The sequence below is a fragment of the Gymnoscopelus microlampas genome (genome assembly GCF_963454915.1).
Source record: "Gymnoscopelus microlampas genome assembly, chromosome: 7".
NCBI lineage: Eukaryota > Metazoa > Chordata > Actinopteri > Myctophiformes > Myctophidae > Gymnoscopelus > Gymnoscopelus microlampas.
The window spans coordinates 53761921-53772611 of NC_139944.1; the positions used below are offsets into that span (position 1 = coordinate 53761921).

General features: G+C 42.1%; 1 protein-coding gene across 1 annotated transcript; it reads right to left on the reverse strand.

Annotated features, from left to right (window-relative positions):
• Window positions 1–6028: 6028 nt before the first annotated feature.
• On the reverse strand, window positions 6029–8491 carry LOC311048648 (von Willebrand factor A domain-containing protein 5A-like; the record flags this gene model as incomplete). The annotated part of the gene is made up of 1 exon (XM_084061911.1): window positions 6029–8491. The coding sequence occupies one exon, from the start codon at window positions 8489–8491 to the stop codon at window positions 6029–6031; it is 2463 nt and encodes an 820-aa protein (XP_083918037.1).
• Between the last annotated feature and the right edge of the window lie 2200 nt (window positions 8492–10691).

The following is a 10691-nucleotide window of genomic DNA, read 5'->3' on the forward strand; positions in this document are numbered from 1 at the left end:
TTAAATGGTTTAATAACCAAAAAAACACGCACTTCCGGTATTGTAATGTTATAAATGTATATATCCACCGTAATTATACAAACGATCGTTGATACAATCAGTTTCAACATTAATATTGAGAGAAATGTGTTTAATATATAGAAAAAAACAGGCACTTCCGGTCCCTCACACAGCAGCACTCACGTATCAACGCTCACGCACCAAGTCTCGTCTGCGCGGACGCAGCTGGGTGCTATTGCATGTGTTGGCCTATTTTTTATAATAATAACAATAATAATATTTTGGGCTAATATTTTGGGCTAATGATTAATAGGCCTACAGGGGTTATTTAATTCTGCAGTTATACCCAGTGTTACTGAATGCTGTAAGCTGTGTGGATACATGTATTGGCCTAATGTTAATAATTATTATTAATACTACTAAGAATACATAATAATAATACAAAGTAATACATCATAATTCATCAAATAATAACAATAATAATGGTAATTATTATTATTATTATTATTATTATTATAATTATTATCCTTATTATTATTATTATTATTATTATTATTATTACCATTATATATATACCATTTAAAAAGTCGTATAAACCAATTTTGGAACAGCATACCACGCCCAGGAACTCCACCCATAATTGGCCACTCGTCCAGGTGCCCACATGTCCCTAGCGCCCAGATGGTTTTGGTGCCCACCTCTCCAAGTGCCCACATGTCCCTAGTGCCCAGTTGTCCAGGTGCCCACATGTCCATAGTGCCCAGTTGTCCAGGTGCCCACATGTCCCCAGTGCCCAGTTGTCCAGGTGCCCACATGTACCTAGTGCCCAGTTGTACAGGTGCCCACATGTACCATAGTGCCCAGATGTCCAGGTGCTCAGTCGTCCAAAATATGGTGCCCAGATGTCCCTAGTGCCCATGCCCACATGTACCTAGTGCCCAGTTGTCCAGGTGCCCACATGTACCTAGTGCCCAGTTGTCCAAGTGCCGAAATGTACCTAGTGCCCAGTTGTCAAGGTGCCCAGTTGTACCATAGTGCCCAGATGTCCCTAGTGCCCAGATGTCCAGGTGCCCAGATGTCCAGGTGCCCAGTCGTCCCAACAATATGGTGCCCAGATGTCTCTAGTGCCCTCCTGACTTGATGTATTCGATTCATGTATTGGCCTTATGTTAATAATAATAATTATTAACATAACATAAGGCCAATAAATAAATAATATTAACAAATAACAATAATAATAAATAAAAAAAATAATAATGAATTGTATATATATATATATATATATATATATATATATATATATATATATATATATATATATATATATATATATATATAAATGTATATGTGGTTGTAAATATAGTTCGTTTGCAGTTATATCCACCGTAATCACGCATACGATCTATGTAAAATACGTTTTAACATAAATATTGCGAGTGAAATGGTTTAATAACCAATAATAATCCATTTAAATAATGAACACAATCAGAAATAACAGTTCCGGGCTCAGACAATAATTAACATTATTTTAATTAACTTAAGAATGATAATAATTTTTGTTGATGAGCACCATCATTATTATAAATGTACATATATGCATAAATGTGCACACACACACATATAAAGTGCTCAAACATCATTATTATAAATGTATACACATTCTGTGTGTGTGTGTGTGTGTGTGTGTGTGTGTGTGTGTGTGTGTGTGTGTACGTTTTAACATAAATATTGGGAGTTAAATGGTTTAATAACCAAAAAAACACGCACTTCCGGTATTGTAATGTTATAAATGTATATATCCACCGTAATTATACAAACGATCGTTGATACAATCAGTTTCAACATTAATATTGAGAGAAATGTGTTTAATATATAGAAAAAAACAGGCACTTCCGGTCCCTCACACAGCAGCACTCACGTATCAACGCTCACGCACCAAGTCTCGTCTGCGCGGACGCAGCTGGGTGCTATTGCATGTGTTGGCCTATTTTTTATAATAATAACAATAATAATATTTTGGGCTAATATTTTGGGCTAATGATTAATAGGCCTACAGGGGTTATTTAATTCTGCAGTTATACCCAGTGTTACTGAATGCTGTAAGCTGTGTGGATACATGTATTGGCCTAATGTTAATAATTATTATTAATACTACTAAGAATACATAATAATAATACAAAGTAATACATCATAATTCATCAAATAATAACAATAATAATGGTAATTATTATTATTATTATTATTATTATTATAATTATTATCCTTATTATTATTATTATTATTATTATTATTATTACCATTATATATATACCATTTAAAAAGTCGTATAAACCAATTTTGGAACAGCATACCACGCCCAGGAACTCCACCCATAATTGGCCACTCGTCCAGGTGCCCACATGTCCCTAGCGCCCAGATGGTTTTGGTGCCCACCTCTCCAAGTGCCCACATGTCCCTAGTGCCCAGTTGTCCAGGTGCCCACATGTCCATAGTGCCCAGTTGTCCAGGTGCCCACATGTCCCCAGTGCCCAGTTGTCCAGGTGCCCACATGTACCTAGTGCCCAGTTGTACAGGTGCCCACATGTACCATAGTGCCCAGATGTCCAGGTGCTCAGTCGTCCAAAATATGGTGCCCAGATGTCCCTAGTGCCCATGCCCACATGTACCTAGTGCCCAGTTGTCCAGGTGCCCACATGTACCTAGTGCCCAGTTGTCCAAGTGCCGAAATGTACCTAGTGCCCAGTTGTCAAGGTGCCCAGTTGTACCATAGTGCCCAGATGTCCCTAGTGCCCAGATGTCCAGGTGCCCAGATGTCCAGGTGCCCAGTCGTCCCAACAATATGGTGCCCAGATGTCTCTAGTGCCCTCCTGACTTGATGTATTCGATTCATGTATTGGCCTTATGTTAATAATAATAATTATTAACATAACATAAGGCCAATAAATAAATAATATTAACAAATAACAATAATAATAAATAAAAAAAATAATAATGAATTGTATATATATATATATATATATATATATATATATATATATATATATATATATATATATATATAAATGTATATGTGGTTGTAAATATAGTTCGTTTGCAGTTATATCCACCGTAATCACGCATACGATCTATGTAAAATACGTTTTAACATAAATATTGCGAGTGAAATGGTTTAATAACCAATAATAATCCATTTAAATAATGAACACAATCAGAAATAACAGTTCCGGGCTCAGACAATAATTAACATTATTTTAATTAACTTAAGAATGATAATAATTTTTGTTGATGAGCACCATCATTATTATAAATGTACATATATGCATAAATGTGCACACACACACATATAAAGTGCTCAAACATCATTATTATAAATGTATACACATTCTGTGTGTGTGTGTGTGTGTGTGTGTGTGTGTGTGTGTGTGTGTGTGTGTGTGTGTGTGTGTGTGTGTGTGTGTGTACGTTTTAACATAAATATTGGGAGTTAAATGGTTTAATAACCAAAAAAACACGCACTTCCGGTATTGTAATGTTATAAATGTATATATCCACCGTAATTATACAAACGATCGTTGATACAATCAGTTTCAACATTAATATTGAGAGAAATGTGTTTAATATATAGAAAAAAACAGGCACTTCCGGTCCCTCACACAGCAGCACTCACGTATCAACGCTCACGCACCAAGTCTCGTCTGCGCGGACGCAGCTGGGTGCTATTGAAAAGTTTCGTTTCCTCTGAAATCCTAACCAGTGTTGCCAGATGTCGCGAGAGAAACAAGCGAATAGGTATATGAAAACAAGCCCAAAAGAATGAAGCGACTAGGCCTAGGCTGTTTGAAAATAGCAGATGTACAACAAGCTATATTAAGTACAAATGACAAAGTACATTTTCGTTTTAATATCAATGCATTGCTGCATTAAAATGTAGACTTAAAGAAATAGCAGACCTACAAGCATAAAAGGGACTGACAGCAGAGACCTCCATGGGAAGAGACACAGGTAAACAGATATATACAGAGATTTCCATATATGAGCACAAAAGGGACACAGATAGTTAGATGTGTTGTTTTTGATTCATCCAAAAAATGCTGCTGATGATGATGATGATGACCAACACCGATTTGTGCATGTGTCCCCATGGGTGCCTCTTATCAGACCTGCCAACCCTTCTGTTCTCACCAGGAGTCTCCTGTTCTTCCATTTCTCCTGTTCTTATCCTGTTTTTGTTGGAAGGTGTGAGTGGGCTCTCTCTCTCTCTCTCTCTCTCTCTCTCTCTCTCTCTCTCTCACACACACACCCCCTCACGAACTCACTCACTCACTCATTGATTCTGGCACACACACCCCCTTGCTTGCTTGAGCTTGTAAGTTGGCTATTTTTACTATTTCTGAAATATAATAAAGTGATTAAATATCGTCTCTGTCGGGTGGAAACCTCATGTCCAAAACTGATACTTTTTTTCAGGAATAGCAGATCGACAAGCTCAAAACGTGTCACTTCCAGAGCTTGCAGATCTGCTACTTTTGATACTTTTGTGTGACGCTGTAGTATGATGAAGTAGGGTGTTAATTTAAGAAAAAAAAAAAAAAATCACACCCAGTTTGAAGTGGGCGGTGTGGTCATCACGGACCCATGACTCACTTAAAAAACATAAATGTGTTTTTTTTTTAAGTGCATAGTCCTATTTATAGGTTGTTTATTTCATCATGTGTCTCGCTAGCCAATCACAGTGCTGGATAGAGTCAGCCAATAGAGTCAGCCAATCACAGTGCAGCTAGTGGTCATCACAGCGATGGAAGCTCACTTAAAGAAAAGTATAGATCTGCATTGAATGTGTAGGGGTTAGGGGTGTACAATGGGTGGCCAATCACAGTGCAGGGTTAGGGGGGTACAATGGGTGGCCAATCACAGTGCAGCAAATGTCAATGTCCCAACCTCACATATAGGGGCGGCTACACCGCCCAAAAAGTTAAAACATGGAGATAGTCTGTAAGAGGTTTCTGCCCGACAACAATGAAACAATGTATTCCTGTACGTTTGGGCCCTGGGGGGGGACATCTATCACAGCCCACAGCACAGCAGTAAAGATAGATACAGAAGAAGAATTGTGTGACGTAAGTCACGTAACACGTGGCCATGAAGTTTACACAAGCAGATGGGTTCTTTTTGGCAAGCGGCACCGCTTACAACATCCAAATACAACAACTGAGGCATCAGTAAACGTTTGGTTTTTACAGCCTTGAGCACAGCTCTGTTCCTTACAGGGGCCATCATCGCCATGCTGGCTTGTCGTGGACATTTTGGTAAAAATTCAATTTTTGCCACAGTCAGACATACAAAATGAGTGGACAATAATATTACTAGAAACACATAAAGAGCTAGCCTTGAATGACCATAACAGCTCTGTAACTCTGAGAGTGTACAAATGGAACCAAATGGACCCGTAAGGGTCCATTTGGTTCCATTTGTACACTCTCCATTTGTACACTCGATTTGTACACTCGATAAAAACAAGGGTGCACTGAAAGGACTCATATTCCCATACCTAAACTATTACCACGATACCATCAAGGAACCAAATATAAAACTTTTCAAGGATTTTTAAAATTGTATTTATGTTTGTGCCCATTAACTCTTTATGAGTGTGGTCTTCTAATTTAGCATCTATTTGTCTGAAGGTTTACTTTCTAGAATAACATAATATGCAAAACGTACAATGGCAAGTTACACAAGTGCAGCTCTTTATATTTTCTCATTGGCCATTCTGAATCAATGCAGGCACTTGTATGGAGTACAAATAAGGAATTAGTCAATTGTGTTCTCAAACAGCAATCAAAAGTAATGATATTGGGAAACCATCATTGTACAATGCTAATGCAGTAGCATAAATGTTTGAATGGAATGGTGTAAGGCTGGAAAAGAGTCACATTGACAGAAACATAAGAATAAGCCAGACATAATATTCTATTCCTTGTTCCAACCCCGCTGGTGGATAGGCAAGATGGAGCCAGGCAGGACGTGCCTCTCACAGCCCCAGGGCATCTCTCTGCACCTTGCAGCCCAACAGGGTATTTCCAGCCTCAATGACCTCCATCAGATTTGGGACTTTTTGAGCATGGACCCAGGATACTGCCTTCATAGCCAGAAGCTGCCACTCATCCTGGGCTTCCATATTGAAACCATGGAGCCAGATCAAAGCCAAAACAGTGGTCCACGTTTCCTGGTTCACCTGTGCAGGCATTGACTTTTCCACTTGGTCCTTGCTCTTCCCCAGTACATTTTCCAGGGTTGATGTCAGAGTCCAGGAGCCAGAGGCATTCTGGAGGGAAATCAACTGCAGCAATGTGACTCTGGGTGGCTGACGACTTTGAAGCACAGCCCGGCACCCATCTAAAGCTTTACAGCTTTCCTCTGACATTAATGTGTAACCCTTGGGTGGCTGACGACTTAGATGCTCACACCGTAACCTTGGTATCTTGGTAAAGTTATGGCTTTTTTCTGTGCATCTCAAACGTGGAAAGGATGATCGGGATGTCCCGTCTAGCCTTGGTCTCTGGGTTGATCGGGATGTCCCGAGCAGCCTTGTACATTTTTCTTGCTCCCATCCCAATGGATCCATTCCTATTGGGTTTCCCATTCCAAATAATGAACTTGGTACTGGAACATTTCTGCGTAACAGAGGTCCTTGTACGGCCTCCACACTTCCTTTGTTGACAGCGATGAAGGCAGTGAAGGCACTGCTCACTCCTGAGTCGATGCTGAGTTCTACCACCTCCTTCTTCTTCTCTGCTTCATCCTGCTGCCCTCGCTGGTCTATCTGCTCTAGCTCCAGGGAGCGAATCAGGGTCCGAGCCCCCAACCTGTGGACTGTCAGTCCAGTGGCCTCTGTTGGTGTGAGACTGAAGTGGAGCTGGCACTCAAAAGGTTGGTCTGCCAGCCTGTACGTCACTTTCACACTGCCTTCACTGGCACCTGAGCTCTCTCCAGTGAGCTGGGCATAAATGAGTGACCTCTGACCCTGGAAAAGGGCTGTGATGGGTGGAGACAGAGGCGTTACAGACACTCCCTTTGGCAGGTTCCACTGAAGGGAAATATCCACCACAGCTGGCTGCAGGGCAAAGCCGAGTGACTGCATCACTTTGGGTTGCATCCTCTCTGTTCCTGTGATGAACTGGGCATGACCTCCTCCCTGCTTGGACATCCCATTGATGAGAGCAGAGCTGGCCCCCTCCCCAATGCCAAAAGTGAAACACCTGTGAGAGCCGGCATTCTTCTTCACTAGGTCAATAACGTCCTTGGTGTTAACAACCTCGCCGTCAGTGAAGACAAAGAGTTGTCTGGGGTGACCGGGGATGCAGGATTGCTTGTATATATGTTTGAGGGGCCGGAGGATTTCCGTTCCTCCCATATCAGCTTTCATCATCTCAACCTTCTTCACAGCCTCCTCCATGGTGTCCTGTTTGTACTCCACACTCTCGGGGAAGATGTGATCAAAGTTTATCCCAAAACCATAGATGTTAAAGTAGCAGCCCATGGGCAGACTCTTAAGCAGGAGCAGCAGAGTATCCCTGGCACTGCCAATGCGAGTCTGACCATGCCCGGTGCCAAAATCCATGCTTCCAGAACGATCCATCAGAAACAGGAACTCCCCGCATGAAGTCGCCGATGACATCACAGCTTTAGGGAACTCTGGGTACAAGCTCAGCATGACCACTGGGTCGCCCATCAGAGAGCCAGCTTTGACGGACTCCTGTCCCGCCTCCACTACAGCACTGGGCTGGTGGGCGTCTTTGTAATAAATCAACAGCTCCACGTCTCTGTCAAACGTATGTCCTGCTGCCAGCCGGACCGTGGCCCGGGTCTGCTCTGTGTTGAGGTACTGGAGAGGGTCCAGGGAACAGTTGGACTCCACTTTAGAGACGGGTCGAGGAGAGGTCACTTGGGCAGAAAAGGACAGACTGTAGGGCACTAGAGAAGCTGGAACAGAGGTCACCCGATGCTGACCACTCCCTCCACCACCTTGAGGTTGGTATCGGGGATTGAGCACGGCAGGCAGACAGAATCTCAGCCCGTCGTCAGCCTCCACGGCCAGCTCAGTGACGTACTCCAGCCTGATGGAGGCGCTCTCCCCCGGAGGCAGACTGCCCACGCTCAAGGAGAACACGTCGGGGCTCTGCTCGCTCTCCTCCAACAGGAAGGCCTGCTGGCCCGAGCTCAACGCGTCGTCGTACTCCCACCGAGCCTCCTGTTTCTCCTTCACCTCCGCCACGACCTCTGACTGTCCGATCTTTGCGCTGAAATGACAGACGGCAGCATCGCCGGGAAGAGGGAAGACAAAGACAGCCTCTATGGGGCTCTCCTCCTTGTTCTCGTACTGCAGAATGGAGGTCACTGTGGCCACGTGGTCCTTCACCTCAACCTCCACCTCGATGCCTTTCAGAGGAACTGGATCTTTGTTGGCAGAAAGCAGACCGCAACGGTTCACCATATTGATCATAGACCACCCGGAAACCTGTAAGTTAGGATGCATGTCTGTCTGTGTCAGGGTTTGTGTTGGGCTTTTGAGTCTGACGCAGAACCTTATACTGTTACAGGACATGGTGATGTCACAGGACATGGTGATGTCACAGGACATGGTGATGTCACAGAACATGGTGAGGTCACAGGACATTGTAACTCCTCTGTATTCTGCACCTTTACAGCCCTTTCTGCCCTTTCTGACCGATATATGCCCATATATGGGAATATTTGTATCGGTCGGATCGGCGGCGTGGTTCCTTTAAGCCCTTACATGGAGATCCCTGATGTCAGTATATGCACATATATGGACATGCCCCTTGTGTGCCCATATATGGAGCTGCCCATATATGGGCATCCACCAGATCTGGTGTTCAACCAGATCACCAAGACAGCCTTTTTCCACCTCTGCAAGATTGCCCGCCTCCGTCCCACACTATCCCACACTGCTGCCTGCAGAGACAGTCATCCATGCCTTCATCACATCCCGACTGGACTATTAGGCCTACTGCCTCCTTTACAGTGAGAAACCTCAGTATGTGCAAAACTCTGTTGCCCTGGGGCAAGGGGGAAGAGGAGATCAACCAAAAGAAAACAAACAAATTATCCACATATTTGCACATGTAAATGATGTGCCCATATATGGATCTGACTGATTTGTTTGCGCCTGATGAAGACACATGCATTGGGAACTCCGGTAAATGGCTGAGTCATTGTGACATGAACGTGATGACGTGGTTCGCCCGCCCGCGCCTTCCCTTCGTCTGTAACAGGAGTCTCCCTCCCCATCTGTCCAGCTCTTTAATACACAGAGAATTCAATCCAATTCCATCCAATCAGGAGAGAGAACTCATACAAGATAGCCTACAGGATAAGCAAATAACATTGTAAGTGGGAGGACGAATCAAAGCAGGCATTGGGGGATTCCAAATATAACCCCCCCCCCCATATCTATCTATGCCTAGTATGTTCTATCATGATGAATAGAACATGAATTCATTCAGTCAGTCTAGATCCAATAGCTCCAATATTAGCTCAATCTCCTTTGACTCTTTGATCTGAGTTGACAAACATGTTCTACAGTCTTGGATGGAATTATAGTACGTGTTAGACTTAGAGCTTGCAGAAGCACAGGCCATTGCATTCTACATTTTTCACAGAGGTGGATTTTGGAATTAATCTACACGTTGTCAAACTCTACAGTGATTCTGAAGCATTTTAATTTGAAGGACCCCTGCACGGACCCCCATTCGATATGATTCAATCGATCAATCGATCAATCGATCAATCGATCAATCGATCAATCGATCGTTCGATCGTTCGATCGATGGATCGATCGATCGATGGATCGATGGATCGATGGATCGATCAATCAATCAATCAATCAATCGACTATGAATGAGGACCGAAAAACTAATATTATTGATCATTTATAATATAAAATTGTCACAAGATATGATATCAAATTGAATTTAATTTAAGGGGGGATAAAGGTATTTTGTTCTGTTATTTGTAGGCAAATACAACTTTAATAACGATGGACTCACAGTCACTATTGTATTTTTTTAAATGCATGTTTTTCAATAATATATTTATTGGCATTTTTCAATAATATAAAGCATGACAGTATGGCAAATCATTTACATAAAAGGCCCATAAACAATCAAACAAAAACGGAGCAGACAGACATCACATTAAAAAAAACATACACATACACAATAACATTGTAAAAATAAAAATAAAATAAAAATAAGAAAAACAAGAAGACAAAACAAATATTGTATTTGTTTGAATGAATTTCTCATTCATAAACTTGTCATTATTATTATATAGTGGAGTCAGTGTGTTTCTGTTCAGCTTCTGCTCTAGCCATGGTTCACATGACGCTCGTCTGTCACAAGCGTCATGGCGCAACTTGTTCCTGGTTTTGGAAATGTTGCCATTTACAGCCCGTAAATCTACACAAATGTTTCAATTTCAAATATAAAGTGCTGATCCTACGGCCATGGATGTATCAAGTTAAAACGCCTGGATCTAAGTACCCGTATCTTCCGTAGTGTTCAATAAAAAGCATTTTAAACCAATCTGTGTCCATTTTCTAAAATATTCCTTCATAAGATTTTGAGTACGCAGCCCTATCGGCTGGGAGGTGTATTGCACTCTGATACATT